Source organism: Microtus ochrogaster, linkage group LG10 (genome assembly GCF_000317375.1).
Source record: "Microtus ochrogaster isolate Prairie Vole_2 linkage group LG10, MicOch1.0, whole genome shotgun sequence".
Lineage (NCBI taxonomy): Eukaryota > Metazoa > Chordata > Mammalia > Rodentia > Cricetidae > Microtus > Microtus ochrogaster.
In genome coordinates, this window is record NC_022035.1 from 673,872 (window position 1) to 690,307 (window position 16,436).

At 36.5% G+C, this 16,436-nt stretch overlaps 1 protein-coding gene across 1 annotated transcript; it reads right to left on the minus strand.

The window, feature by feature from the left end:
- Positions 1–763: 763 nt before the first annotated feature.
- Bet1 (Bet1 golgi vesicular membrane trafficking protein) lies at positions 764–11,168 on the minus strand. Its single transcript, XM_005363681.3, has 4 exons — positions 10,979–11,168; positions 6,091–6,215; positions 3,542–3,598; positions 764–1,899 (listed from the first exon to the last, which is right to left on the minus strand). The coding sequence occupies exons 1-4, from the start codon at positions 10,995–10,997 to the stop codon at positions 1,744–1,746; spliced, it is 357 nt and encodes a 118-aa protein (XP_005363738.1). The 5' UTR covers positions 10,998–11,168; the 3' UTR covers positions 764–1,743.
- Between the last annotated feature and the right edge of the window lie 5,268 nt (positions 11,169–16,436).

The window sequence follows — 16,436 nt, forward strand, 5'->3', positions numbered from 1 at the left end:
GTCAGGCTTAGCTCTTCACAAAAATAAAAATGAATATTGATGGGTGCTGTAGAATAGCTTCTACCCCATCACATGTGACTCCTGCTGTTTCCATTAGTTCCAACTACAACTTAAATTACTAATAGTGACTCTAAGTCTTAAGCTCTAATGTCATGCAATTGGCAGAGGACAGTTAAAAATGTCTGGAAACAATGAGTCACACTCTCAATACATAATAAAAATACCTGCTTGGAGGTTATATAATTATCTCAAGACCTGAAACCAAACTACTGGACATTAGTAACCCTTCCTGACTATAGCGAGTCAGGAGCTTCCTCTCCACTGTCTATGGACAGTGCTCAGTCCTGTGAAAATCTGAAGTGAAGAAACAGAGGCTACAAGCCTCGGGCAGGTAAAGATGTGCTTAGGGAGTGCAGATCATCCACCTCATGTTAGCATTTCTTCCTACACCTCAGCCCTGTCTCCTCACATCACTTAACTGCACTCAGATTTAGTGTTTGCAACCAGTAAAATATAGGTCCAAAGGATACACCACAGAAGAGCTCTTGAACTTAGTAGGGAATTATCAATGAGAGAAAAGAATTGAAAACGCATGCAGGCCAAATGGATAGACTCCTAAGTAAAAATAGAAAGAATAAAGATTTTGAAGTAGCAGTCAAAATTTGTCTCATTTGTTCTGTTTAATTGTTCATTTTGACTCATTTTGTTTAGAATCTTGAGCTTTGGGAATATTTCTAAGATTCTGTGTCAAGAATATAAATCACTTGAAGAAGCCACAAATACATTTTCATAAAAGTTTATTTTTGAACCTAGAAATATGCAAATCTCTAAAGTAGGAACAATACAGAATGTTTCGCAGTATTTTAATATGTTTTTTTTTTTATTTTTTTTACTTAAATCCACCTTGCATTTTGATCTCTGTAAGCAAATAAAATGGTGCAGAACAACAATCCTCTGTGCTCTGGTTTCAGTACCAGCAGATTTTCAGTCCCCAGGAAATGATAGAACATGTGCTAAAACAAAGGCAATTGATTTTCTTCAATACTTCATTCCTCCACAGAGCTTAGCAACACTGAACTTCACATTATTCTGACACAAATAATCACCAAATGGCCCACCCATGCAGCTAGACATCAGAAAAGAGTTCTAAAGCACACCAACAGAATTTATCATTAATATAGAACCATACCTATACTGATGCACATGTGTAGTACGCTCCCACAGAAATATGTCAATAGTTTTATGCAAAGAAGTTCTTATACAAACGTATTAAGACAATTATCAGGAAAAGGAAGTTGGTACATATATGGTAACAAGCAAGGCAAGCCCATCATCCCAGTGATGACAGCAAGCAAAGAAAGGGAACATTCTACCACCAGCCAACAGCCACCACAAAAGTGGATGTCAGCTTCTACAGCATTCTATTGCTCTTCCACTTGCTTCAGAAAGTTACACTTAGTGTAGCACAGAGTCTATATAATATTGGTATTTAATCTGAATGGAAAAACATCAGTACAGCCACACAGATTTCAGGCTAACTCCATACCCCTGAAAATAGGAGTCAAAATGAGTCAAGATGGAAGAGCAGTCAAAAAGCACTGGGTGGTAAAGTATGGTTTCTGAAAGAAGAAAGCTCCAGTAGTCTTCAATGAAGAAAGCCATTAGAAACGTTGGGATGCTGGCTATCAAAGTGGTACCCCAAGATATTAACTGCGGCAGATTCCAAGTCCACACTAACTTGTATCACCTCAGTTTCATAATCCAATAAATGACAAAAAAGACAAACAATGAAAACAACATCATATAGCATAGTAATTTTGTTTGGCTTCCTCTGGACAAAATCTTCAGTCTTCCCATGGTTTTACCTAGAAATCCAGTTGTAGAATCAAACTGTGAATCCTATGAAAGAATAAGAAAAACATGATAAATTCTAATGTTCTACACATGCTCATTCCAAGCAATTTACATAAGATTATTAGTATGTATTTTTAAAGATAATTTGTATGTAATCAACTCAAGTATCTATCTATTAGCTTAGGAAATCAGCCTGATTATTCTATGTAAAATAAAGCAGTTTTCTCAGTGGTTCTTTCATTATCCAATAAGGATTTCTTTCAGTTCCTGAGAATCATTAAAAAAACTCAAAACTCAAATGATTTAGGACTTTCTTATTTCAATTATATGAATAAAAAGCCATTAACAATAAAGGCAAGTCATCTCTGTGCTAGTCAGCATGTCTTTGTCCACTTTCTGTTTAGATATTTTTTTCCCAAGGTCAAATGTGTGAGTGTTTAGATACTTCAGCTAAAATTTAATATGGTTAGTGCCAAAAGTGGTAGAGTCTTTTGTTTAGACAGACGACTTTGAAATACAGAGAAATTTACTACAAGTTAAGAAATATAGAAGTTGACAGAGCAATAAGTGGAGAGGATTTAAATACATACATGAAAAATGCCCTATTAAAATAAAGCCAGAAAAGCCTTTAAGACACGTAGACTAGCAGAGGTGAGAGACAACACACTTGCTCTAAGATCACAATATGCTGAGATGAGCAGGCACCAGCACAACGACGCTCCACATAGCTTAGTCTCCACATAGCTCATGCACTTGAAACCCTTGCTTCTTCATCAGAGCCACTTGGGATGCTTCTCACAAAATCTAAATGTTGGGCTCCCCTAAATGAGATTTTTGAATGAGCTTACATAAAAAAAAAAAAACCCACAGGAATATCTGTTTTCAAAGAACACTGCATTTGATGCCATATTTGCTTTTAGATAGCTGTTTTAAATGCATGTGAAGAAACAAAGGAAGGTCTAGAGAAGCTGGGTATCCAAAGTTAGCATCAGTGACGGACTGGACGGCTGCTCTGAGAAGAAAAGGTACATGCTCTTGAGTTTGTTTAGACTAGAAAGAAATAAAGAGACCCCTGTCTACTCAAATCTGAGGAATTTGCTCAGCAGTAAACCTTAGGAAATAAAGTTGGCAGAGGAAGTGTCTGTTAAGTGAAAGGCACTTAGTTGGTTGGACATAAAATGCTTTTTTACGGCTAGGTTAATAAGCTACAAGTGCCTACCCATTACAATTTCTAAGACCACTCTAATAACCATCATCATTCTGTTCTCAACGGTGCTTTATACCAGAGTTAAAGTGCACTGGCTTCAATGTTCACTTCTTATTTACATCTTAGACAAGAACAATGCAAAAATACACTTGATAGAAATTCTAAACTGATTAGCTAAAAACTGAGTGAAGTCCAACAGGACTTACAATGCCAGGGTCTGTTTAACTGGATAAAAATAAAGGATAGGGTGGGGAAGAGTAAGAGGGGAGCCATGAGAGTTGAATATATCAAAATACATCAGGGGAAATTCTTGAAGAACGTATTAAAATTTTATTTTTAAAAAGTATTAGTGCATAAATTATATCTGTATAGAGTTGTTAACAAAAAATGTTTTTAAAAATGTAATTCCTTATACCTGGTCAACACACTAAATTTGAAAACATTAGATAAAATTTCTTAGTTAAAATCATTATAACTTACCATTTCAGATAATAGTTTGTTTTGGTTTCTAACTTCATGGCCTATTTCAATGGAAAGCTAGGAAGAAAGCATATACATTACTATTTACATGAAGGTATTCAAAAGTGATAAAGTAAAAGCAACAACGCCCTACTTAGCATATTTAATTTCTCAGATGAAACTGTATTCTAAAAATATACACTCTCTTCTCACACTTTGTCCAGTAAAAATACTGGAATATAAATTTAAAATGTTCCCCTTCCAACAATGAACATATCTCTCTTCTCTTCCTAATATTCAATCTCTATGTTAACATTCTCCTCCTGGCTCCCCTATTCTTGTATTCTTTCTTCTGTTTTTGGTTTGCTTTTTTTTTAGTCATATAAAAGTATTCACCCACAGATTCCGTTTTTATATTTTAGCAAATACAAACACTCACATGACCAATTCAAATACAGACATATAGATTTAATATTCTCTTAACAAAATATGGCATTTAGTTGAATATAAGTGTAATTCGTTATTTTAAAGACTTTGGGTTTAAAATAATAATAAGTTGGAAAAACCCTTAAGGTTAGTATTATCTATAACCTAAAATTATATAAAAAGAATATGAGTGTGTAAAACAACAGGTGCTATGCAAAACTATACCTCATAGCTTACACAACAAATTCATCAGAGATTTCCCTTCTAATGAACTTAAACACAATTAATTACTGAGAGTCTTTGTAAACAACTATTAAATGTTCTTCTCAATTTAATCTGAGTGAAAACCAATCACAGATAATACTGATATGGAATTATACTAAAATTATGGCGATCAGATATGAAGTTTTCCTCCAAATTCATCAAATCAGAGATAACAAAGCAGGCAGCCCAACTCACCCAACTACTTAACACGCCATTCAGGCAAAAGGAATTAAATCTCCAGTCTTCTAATATGGGAGCTCAATAATCAACACTAGAGGGTTCTGCTTGTTTATTTAAGACATTCAATTCTATGTCCTTCCCAAACTTATGTTTCTTAACCTCTGAACATTATACATGATTAGGTCCATAGATTAAATCGTTTTAATATGATTTTGGAAACAATACCATATATCAAAACTCTAATTTGAGTCCAAGCTGAATACAGTTTAATTTTTTCAATGACTGAAACTAAATACCAATTCCATGTAACAATGTGAGGATCTACTGAATGCTTCACATGTATCATATGTTTATTGCACTGGAGAATCAAGACTCATGCTTTTAACATCACCTTCTATAATTCCTTTAACAAAAATTCACTCAGTATTGCTACGAAGGAAATATACTGCATGTCACAAATGACCCTAGGTTTACAGCGAATGAGTTAATTCTGGATGTGGTACTGAGATACAGCATGGAAAGAGGCAGATGCAGCGATGGGGCCTTTCATGAAGAAGACAACTTCAAAGTAAGGAGGAAGACAATGAAACTGCTAAAGGCAAAGTTTAATTTTGAAAATATGGAATAGGGGCAACATCAGTATGCAGAGAACAAAAGAGAATTCTTATTTTTCTGGCATCAAATCCGTATGCATTCTTGATGTGCTGAAGAGAAGTTCTGCTCTGAGGAACATATAGCACAATCAGTCTACAGAACGTGAACTTAACCTTTTAAGGAACAGTGGAATCCAAAGACGTCAGAGCGGGCAGGATAAGCTTTAACAAAATTCTGCCAATGACTGTGACAACATAACATAGACCAGGGAAAGCTGAGACAGGTCAAGAGATTCCTCCAGGGGTCTAAGCCTAAAAATCAGGACTGTGTTAGAGAACAACAAGAAAGCCAGGACTCAAACAAGGCTCAAAGACGGAGGAGAGAAAGGCTTGTGTAATGTATTCAAACCTCTATCAGAAAAGGCTAGAGGAGCTATTTCAATGGCTCTCCTGATGCTCTGTCCAATGGAATTATTGGACAAGAAAATTTAAAATTTCTCTTCCTTCTAACAGTGGTACCTCTCACTTCCCTTTCTCAGAGTAGTCAACCTACCTGCCAATACTCTCTGGTTATGTTATTCTAGCAAACTCTGTTTTCTCCTTCAGTCATAAAAATTAAATGTTTTCATCTGTATATTCCTTACAATTTACAATGTACAAGTATTGATATAAACAAGTCAAACACATACATACACATTTAATATTTTCTTAACAATATATGGTATTTCTTTTATTATAAATCTAGACTGTTTTAAACATGTTTTCTTTATTATAATAACAAATTGGAAAGAAATTACAAGTTAGCACTATCTAAACTTAAAATTATAGAGAACACGTGACTGGCTCTGTTTAAACTACTGCATAAATGTACAGTACATTTTAGATTTTGCTAGGTACACAAACACAAATACACAATTGAGGTTTGAGAAAAATTAAACCAAAGTACCCTATCTTTTAACTTGTGGCATCTTCTAACTTACTTATGGGCAGCCTGCACTTGTGCGGCACTGTGACCTCACCGCACAAGTTTCTAAGTTAGTTCCTTATTAAGACGACAGTAAGCACAAATCTAAAGGTGAAGTGGGAAAGCACTGGTGCTGTACTTACAGATTTGATAGCATCCACTTTGCTCCTCAGACTTTCGGTGAGTCTGTCGTTCTCTTCTTCACAGGCATTATATCCACTACTGGCATAGCCATAGTTCCCATAGCTGCCAGGAGCTGCTCCGTCACCTACAAGGGTCAGAGGCAACTGGTAGGACTGCAAACAAAAACTTCAGCTGCTTTCCGAAGTCTAGCAGCTAAAACAAACTGAAAGACCCCTGGAGGGCGTTGCAGACCCCATATAGTTATAATGGTTACACTGAAAATCAATTTAAAAAAATCAGAACATTAAAATTAAAACAATTCTTTTTATACCCTCTTTTAAGGAAAGTATGCATTTTTTCAATTCACATTTATTAATTACTTAAAGACACTAAAACAGGCACTGATATACAAGAATATTTGAGAGAAACTTCTTGCATACTAGAAATACATGTTTTAATAAAGGACACAAACATAGAAACATCCACCCAAAAGAGAAGCTAGATGGTAAGAGAAAAGGTGTGGAGGAAGGGGTTCCCGTGGCAGAAAGATGCTGGTTCTTTGACGAGCAACTTCTCTTCTAAGAAGCAAGTGGTGAAAAGTGAAGAAACAAAGGGAAGTAGAGGCCATTAGTGAACACAGAGGAAAAAGGTCCAGTAGCTTGTCGAGGCTATAAGCTAAGATTTATAAAGAATTCACTCATTTTTTTCAACAAGTATTGGAGAAACATCCATGTATCAACTCTACTTTTCTGCTATTTGTAAGAAGTTGCATATAGGAGATGGTTTAAAAATCACAATATCCATTATTCTGTCTACTGCAGTACTTGATAGTCACTAGGAAAACAACAGGTATAGTGAGCATTGGGCAGCAAATACATATATCAATGTGTTGGGACTGGGATGTTATTTCACCAAGGTTTTTATAAACTGATGTCAGAATTTTCATTGCAAAGGAAGAAAGTGGGCTACACAGCAAAGAAGAGTGATTGTTTGTAATAAAACAATAAAGAAAATCATGAAGACCAGTAACCAAAATCATCCAGTATTTCTAGGAGAATAAATTGACAATGGCTGTGGCAATATAGCTGGATTAGCTTCTGTCTTTCCATATATTAGATCTCTCCACAAAAGGAAGGGTTCCTTGGTCTCAGTCAGCTGTTGAGAAGTCACACTGTTGGATGGACCTAAAATTATATGTTTTGATATTGGGACTGCAGAAGAACAAAGCCCCCAAACTTTGGAATGTGGTGTAAGAGGTCCTTCTGTCTATGTGCTGCTTTCATTAATGAATAAAGAAACTGCCTTGGCCTGTTGACAGGGCAGAACTTAGGTAGGTGGAGAAGACGGAACTGAATTCTGGAAGGAAGAAAGCAGAGTCAGAGAGACATCGTGGAGCCACCATAGACAGACATGCTGAATCTTTGTCGGTAAGCCACTGCCACGTGTTAATATACAGATTACTAGAAATGGGTTAAATCAATATAAAAGCTAGCCAATAAGAAGCTAGAGCTAATGGGCCAAGCAGTCTTTTAATTAATACGGTTTCTGTGTGGTTATTTCGGGGCTAACTAACTGAGCAGCAGGGACGAAGAAGCGGGCCCTCCTCCTACAGGTATGGTTTGACAAAAGAGTGGAGAATGTATTAAAGAGACTAGATTATCCACGGTTAGAAGCAGCTTCTCTAGTGAACCAAGAAAGCAGAATAAAGGAATAGCCTTAAAGCTACAGAATACCATAGGCTCAAGCAGCAAACCGAGTAGCAATGGTAGTAAGAACAAAAACTGTAACAGCCAAGAGGGTAGACAGCAGGAAGTCTGAATGATGGTTAATGTGTGAGTGAGAAACTCTTTCTAAGCACAGAACAAATTTAATTTCATTAAGTAGCAAAACTCTTGAGTCCTTACACCTTGGATTGTATAACATCAACTTTGATATCTAGATTGAACTATAAGATCACAAATTAATCATTCTATACTTCCATTTACACACATGTACACACAGGCACATACATGAACACGTGTGCACATACACACACACACCACCACTACCTCAGTACTTTAAGTGAATACTTGTAAATTACTGACTAAAGAATACAATTTTAATTTACTGCTAAGCAACTTTATCAAGAGCAGAGTATCTTATGCATCTACTTCCTCCCATACCTATGAGCACTTTCTATGCATCAGAAACCTACAATTTTCCTTATACCACAACAACAAAATGTTGACTATTCCAAACAGATGGCACAGTTACATACTCACATCTCCTATCAAATACTGGCATGCTATCCATGAGGTTCTCAGTACATGTTTTCAAACAGATTAAAAGCTGCTGAACTGTGCACAATCATTTCTTCCCACTCACCAACTAAAATACCACTTAAAATACCCCGTGTAACCTCTAACAAGAGTGAGATCTGTAACTTGTCTATGTGACTAAGGATCTCAGTAGGACATACTGTCTAGTAAGTTACTCTGGAAGAGCTAAAGTTAATTACTGGATAACTTCACCAAGGAATTCATTCAAATTTAATGGCTATTTTATTTCTTTTGTTTTGACTCTCTGGCCAATCTTAAGTTTAATTGTAGAGTTCTCCCACTTTTTCCTTTAAAGTAAAATTCTCACTTTTTGTTCAGAAATTGTTGATGCAGTTCCATATCTGACTGTCTTCAAACTATCCTCCAAAACAAAAAACAAAAAATAAATAAATAAATAAAAAACTATCCTCCATTCCAATGCAAAAAAAACAAAAACAAACAAAACTAAAATTCCAGAGCTCCTATTCCAAACCTAACCCATTTTTTTTCTGTGCGAATCACTTACTAGCATTAAGAGCTGTAGAAAAACAATCCTGAGGTCATCTGCAACCTGTTATTTCTGAAAAATGCTCCTTCCATGAAGCATGTTCCATCAGTAACCAGGTCAATTCACTTACAGCTCATGTGAAGTGTGACAGATTTTTACACATAAATGCCTGTCACATTTGCTAGTATTTCATATTTGCTAAAATTTCAAGTAAACATGTGTTGGTTCTTTAATAGGTCTTCATAAGTTGACATCAATGCTCTTCTCAACTGCACAGACACTTTAGAAACAATTAGGAAGGGACTCTTGTCTAGAGACTCTTCTTTAATTGAAAATCTAATTTTACTATCTTTCTGAATAATTCCAACATATAACCAGAGCTAAGAACCTATTGTCAAATCCATGCCCTGCATGTAATAAAAACGGTTAGCACAAACATCCCAATAGGCCAGTGGCCTGCTGATGAAATGTAAATTCCTTCCATAAACAAAGATCTTCAGAATGCTTCAGGATTCTAGCTTCAAAGTGACTTGATCACATAATCTCTTGCATACATCCTTCATAACTCAATGCCTGAATCTCTGTCCTCTTCCTATTTAGAACCTACTTCTCCCGCTCTGGCCTGGGGAAGTACACAACGAACCATTTAGTATTAAATCCCTACGGCATTCACCATCTATTGAACTTAACTGGTGTTGGGGTGAAAATTACCACCTTGGATCATAATTTGTCTTCAGTTTCAGAAGCAATTTGTCTTCTGCTCCTCAGCTACATGTGAAGCTTTGGGAAGTCCACACTAATTCACAAACGACCATGCAATAAGACTTAGGTTGCCATAAGTGTTTGTTGTCATTAGTAATGGAAGAATTTAGGAAGAATAATGTCACTTGATATTAGTTCTTTACATTATTTGGCAAGCACTACTTCTTCCAATGATTGAAAGCATTCAAAAAAACTAAATTTATAAGTTCCTTCAGAAGCAACTATTTGTTGATAACTGTGTAAGTCTGTATTACTAGCACGTCTCACCGCCAATATTTTTCTATGGTTTTAAATTACCCAGTTTCTAGTCCTATAAGTAACCCTATTAAAAATACCACTAACCTCTTCCTCTTTGTATTTCTCTTTCCCTCGTCCTTCCCCTTTACCCTTCTTTCAATAAACTCCTCATTTAAAAAAAAAAAACAAAAACAAAAAAAACCTATCTCTCTTCACTGTCCTGAGTACTGTATTCCTTCTCATACAATTAAAATTCATACACAGCAGTGGGTTCTGTGCTGCAAAAAAAAAAAAAAAAAGGCTTTATTTATCTCCCATGTCTAATTTAAAGTGTTTATTCACTGGCTTTAGACATCTGAAACTTTTTTAAAATACGTTTTTTACAACTTATGGTGGAATGGTAACATCCTTTTCCATGTTTCATTCATTTTTTTAAGCACTCTGCCCTTCCTTTAAAAAAATTAAACAAAAAAACATGTTAAAATAGAACTTCAGAACCAGAAAATGCTATTCTAATTATTTTGTTATTATTTCTCCTGATCCATAAAGACAAAAACAAATGTTAAGTCATCAAAACTTATCACCATCTATTGCCCTTAACAGTGGGACAAGGTCTAACTCAGAAACGTTCCAAGTAAATCGCCTTTGACCGAGACCTCTCTCACAACTGCCACTTTAACAATAAATGACGTGTAAATTTACCTTTGTACTAACAGATCATTATTAGCAGACTTTGAGTTTAACATCTACTCTCCAAATGTCACTTCTAAGACAAGTAAGATCCAGAATGAGTGAAGAAAAGGAACCCGGGCAAGGCTTGGAAAACACGGCTACTTCCCAAACTAGCACATCAAAAAAGAAAAATCAAAACAACCAATACTCCACCACTCAGCTACAACCTACCATATAAACTTTCCTGTAAATTACACTTAAGGAAGCAGCTCGGACCAGGGACAAATGATGCCCTTCCACTTGGAACCTCCTTCAAAGAACCCAAACCTCAGAGTCACCGACAGTAGGCCGGTAGGGTTCCCCCCACGCCCCCCACTCCTGGCTCGGATGGTCCTAGGGTCTCCAAACTTCGAATCTCTGTCCTGTTCTTACCCAGGCCTGCACGCCTCATCCTGCCTGGAGAGGGAAAGGCGGGCGAGAAGGAGTGGGTAGGAAAGGGTCAGGGCCACCGGACCTCGGCTTCACTTCGAGCGCCCCTCAAAGCACCAACTTTTTGCCTCTGAGCGCCACGACATCAGTAGAGTCTAAACACCGCGCCGGTTTATGTCGTCACCCGGACACTTATAGGCTCCCTGCAATGAGGGTTTAGTTGCATTCTGGGAAATGTAGTTTTCTGCCAGCTCTGGGCTATTGGCGAGGAGGCGTGGTGGGAACCTGGCCTGGAGGGGGCGGAGCTTCCGGAAGAGTGACTGTCGCGGCTGGGGCTCCAATGTCTGGGTGTTTTCCTCTTCCCGGGCCTCCAGTATGGTACTTTCTGTTGTTAGGGCAAACTTTAACCCACGGTATTTACTCCTTCACGGATTAGTGCCTGAGCCTCTCTCATCCATTTGTTCCTGATAGTTCAGTAGACCCATTTCCCTGGAGTAGGACTCCTGGTAGGAAAGCCCGGCGTCTCTCATCCCTTGTCAATGCGTTTGTTCCAAGTCTGGAAAGACCGGTGCCATTTGGCCTCTTAAACTCTCCCTCCCAGTTAGACCTTTTAAAACTTACACATAAATACCTAATACTTGTTTTCATGGAGTAAGGAGTCAATGTAAGGGCTTAAAAACTTGTTGAGAGGAATGGGAATGCAGTGGTTTATATCAAAGGATCATTATGAGATTGCAAAGGAATGATGGTTTTTGAAAACTGAGAGTTGTTCCCAATCCATGTTCAGATACATCACAGTTTTATTGCTACTGCCTAACAGTGGTATAGTATTTATAATGGAGCTTTCTGAAAGTGTAATCTTTGAAAAGTGGTTTCCCATTAGAAACACTGGTCATATAAATCAATTTTCAAACATAAACATTGAATATAATCATATATATACAGTCTCTACTTTAAGGCTGTATCTGCAAAATACACCCAAAACAGTTTTCAATGTCATTTTTTTGGTTATTTTATTTTTTTTATTGTTTTTATTGAGCTATAAAGTTTTCTCTGCTCCCCTTTCTCCCTCCTTCCTCTTCTTCTACTCTCTCCCATGGTCCCCAGTTAACTCAGGAGATCTTGCCTTTTTCTACTTCCCATGTAGTTTAGATCCATATATATCTCTCTTAGGGTCCTCATTGTTGTCTAAATTCTCTGGGATTGTGAATTGTAGGCTTGCTACAATTTCTTTGCTTTATGTCTAAAAGCTAGTTATGAGTGAGTTCATATGATATTTGTCTTTCTGGGTCTGAGTTACCTCACTCAATATGATGTTTTCTAGATCTATCCATTTGCCTGTAAATTTCAAGATGTCATCGTTTTTTTTTTTCTGTTGTGTATACTCCATTGTGTAAATGTACCACAATTTCCTTATTCATTCTTCATTCGAGGGGCTTTTAAGGTTGTTTCCAGGTTCTGGCTTTGGCAAACAATGCTCCTATGAACATAGTTGAGCACGTGTCCTTGTGGGACGATTGGGCATCCTTTGGGTATATACTCAAAGTAGTATTGCTGGGTCTTGGGGTTGAGAAATAGCTATACTGATATTGAAAGGGGTTGTACCAGTTTGCACTTCCACCAGTAATGGAGGAGTATCCCCTTTCCCCCACAATCTCTCCAGCATAAGTTGTCATCAGGGTTTTGATCTTGGCCATTCTTACAGGTGTAATATGGAATCTCAGAGTTGTTTTGATTTGCATTTCTGTGATGACTAAGAACGTTGAGCATTTCCTTAAGTGTCTTTCAGCCATTTTAAATTCCTCTGTTGAGAGTTTTCTGTTTAGGTCTAAACCCCATTTTTTTTATTGGATTATTAGTTTTTTGATTTCTTGAGGTTTTTTTATATATTCTTTGTATATTTCTGGATACCAACATGTAGAAGAATGAAAATAGATCCATATCTTTCACCATGCACAAAACTCAAGTCCCAGTGGATCAAAGACCTCAACATAAAGCCAACCACACTGAACCTCATAGAAGTGGGAAGTACAGTTGAATGCATTGGCACAGGAGATCACTTCCTAATTATAATTCCTATAGCACAGATACTGAGAGAAACAATTAATAAATGGGACCTCCTGGAACTGAGCAGCTTTTGTAAAGCAAAGGACAGAGTCAAAAGACAGAACAGCAGCCAACAGAATGGGAAAAGATCTTCACCAACCTCACAGGGGACAGAGGGCTGATCTCCAAAATATTCAATGTGATATTTTAACTGAGGAAATAAACTTAACTCAATAACATTAAAACAACCTTAATAAAACTAAAGTATACTACTATTCTCTAGAAGCAACACCCTTAAATGATGACAAAACTCGGGGTAGTTTTAAAAATAAGCCCATGAGAGACATGATAGGCTTTCCTTTTCACATACAAACTGTGGTAGTTGTTCCTCCCACCCCACCCCCTTTTGGCATCCAAATGTGAGGCAGAAAGTAGGTTTAATATACAGAAAAATAATGACTGATCGTGGTCACAATTGACAGAAAGTAGAAAGAATTATTTTTTCCTCTTTTTGTACTTTTCTTCATTGTGTTAAAATTTCTAGTCGTTTTATTGATTTGGAGATGAATAGCATCAGTGATTTCATCCTTATTTTCAGAGATAATCTTGTAGAAAATATGTAATTTTTGACTGTTCTCAGGATATTGTTAACTAAAAATGACAAGGTAACATTAAGTATTCTTATTGTAAAAGCAAGAACATAGGCAGAAAAATCTGTGAAGTTTTTTACAAAATTATATATTTTTTAATTTTTCCTGTTTTGTGGTCTCCTGTGCTCTTTAAATTTCTGTTTCTATCTGCATTCCAAGTCCAAACCAAGGGATAACATTTTACAAAGATCTTAAAACTTGTTACATAAACATAATTTTTTTCCAATTAGGTAACAAATTCAGCATCTCAAATATTACATTTGAACATGAAAATGTAAGCTAAAATCAAGTTGTTTTGACCTACCAAAAGAATATGAAACAAAAGATAGTTTGTAACTTCATTATTTGGTCACAAAAATAGATTTTTCTGGCAGTGAAGTATGTTTAGATTTCAAATCCAGCTCAGAAAAAACAAGGCTTTCTTAGTTCCCATGCCAGATAATCAAAATCTGTGTAGCATATGGGAGCGTTGAAGCAATTTATGCTTTTCTTGAAGAAAATACAGATGAAAATGCATTCCCCCAATTCAAAATAAATGTTTGTGATTAAAGATACTAAAGCATAATGCTTTTTCTTAACCTCAAACCCTCAACATCATGCTATTTTATTATCTATGTAATTTTGACATCATTCTAATGAAGAAAGTTAATTATTAATGAGTTTACTCTTTATATTATACAATGACAATTTCAAGTATGAGCAAAACAATATGTGAAATCAATACAATTGTATAATTGGTGTTTTATGGCTCATAGATGAATATATATTTCAGTTTTGTCAAAATATTGGGAACAGTTCATCAAGTTAACATATATTATGCTTTAAAATTGTGTGTGTGTATGTGTGTGTGTGTGTGTTCATTTGTGTTTGCCTATCCATGTGTATGGATGTCAAAGGATGACTTTTGGGAGTTGGTGCTCTCCTTGTACAATATCGGTCCTGAGAGGAACAACAAAAGTCCTTTGCAGCAAGAACCCTTGGATGCTGTACTACATTGCTAGCCCATCTAAATTGCACATCGTTTGTTTGTTTGCTTGTTTTTCAAGACATATTTTCTCTGTGAAACAGCACTGATTGTCTTGGAATTCACACTATAGACCAGGCTGGCATTGAACTCACAGAGATCTGCTTGCTTCTACCTTCTAAGTGCTGGACTTAAAGGCATAATGTCACCACCGCCATTATGAAGTTCTTAATTGCACTTCTTAATAGACACACGTTTTATTAACATTCCACCATCAGCTTACTGTAGTTTAATAATTGAAGGAAAAAGAAAGTATGTGTTTCATTGTCTTTGCCTCTGTTTCTAGGTAATTATCTTTTAAGATCCTTGGTGATTTTCTTTTTTTATTACAAGTTTACAAATAGAACATGTGACTATGGAGGCTGTAAGTGTACAGACTCAGGCACAAACTTTCCATCTTTATCTTGTATTCCTTGTGTATCTTACCAAACTATGACGGGGTCAGAAAGCTGCAAGAATCCAAAGCATGTTAACAGAGAACCATGAAAGCACTTACTGCAAATAGATCTTTTGCTCATTAACACAATAAACTGTCCCATTAGACTTTGTTTACATGATGCAAAGGCAAAAATTATTAAGAATTTCAGAACAATGACTTAAGAACACTAAACAAGTTTAGGAGCGTGTGTAAAGGCACAGTACAACTGCATAGGTTGCACACCCATGAACTTGCCTTTATCTTCAGAGGAAAAAAAATGAGCATGCAAAGCCATAATTGATAGAGGAAAGGACTAAATGAAATAATATTGATGAGATAGATGTGCTATATAGAGATAGGTAGATAGAGAGAAAATAGGTTGGCACACACAGATACACAGAGACACTGTGTAAAGTGGGGCCCTTCAACTAACAGTGACATTGAGAGGGGAGGAAATAGGGCAGTTCATGTATAAGGTATTCCAAGGGAACAGAAAGAAAGGACAGCGTTGTATGTGGTACACTCTTCCCAAAGCGCTCGCCAAGCAAGTTTCTTTGTAGAATAAGTGGGTTATGTATGGGTGAATTTCTTATGATTTAGTAAGTTTATGCAATAAAACGTGGTCTTCAAGATAGGGACTGTAGCAGAACTGAGTTGTGATGAGAGGAAATAAGACTGTAAACCACTCCAAGGTGATTCTTCCTTCCAGTACTTCAGGTGCTTTACTAAGTATTCATTCTGGGAAATGATTCCTCCTGAATGCCAATTAATTGGTAGATGTAGAGAGAAGTTTCTATCCTGCCTGGGCAAGCAACCATTCAGTTCCAAAGAAACAAACAGAGCCTTATTGTAATTATAAACTGTTTGGCCCATTAGCTCAGGCTTGTTGTTAACTATCTATTACAACTTAAATTAACCCATAATTCTTATCTATGTTTAGCCATGTGACTTGTTACCTTTTAACAGTGAGGAATTCGCATCTTGCTTCCTCTGTGCTTGTCTGGTGACTGTTTCTCTGCCTTTCCACTTCCCAGAATTCTTTTAGTCTGGTTGCCCAGCCTGTACTTCCTGCCTGGTACTGGCCAATCAGTGTTTTCGGAAACCAACATGAGTAACAAATCTTTACGGCGTACATTATCTCCCCCACCCACACACACACTCACACACATTCTTAAAAAAATCTCATGAAATTATAATCTCCATTCATTTTCTAAGAAGGAATGACTGATGATGTGGGAATGATTTCTTATTAATAAAGAAACTGCCTAGGCCCATTTCATAGGCCAACCCTTAGGTAGGCGGAGAAAACAGAACAGGATGCTG

Excerpts from the sequence above, each read along its gene's own strand:
- Bet1 (XM_005363681.3), bottom strand. Across the intron at positions 3,599-6,090 it reads AAGTGGATGCTATCAAATCT|CTTTCCATTGAAATAGGCCA; the intron begins GTAAGTACAGCA and ends CTTTCTTCCTAG. Across the intron at positions 1,900-3,541 it reads ACAAACTATTATCTGAAATG|GATTCACAGTTTGATTCTAC; the intron begins GTAAGTTATAAT and ends ATTCTTTCATAG.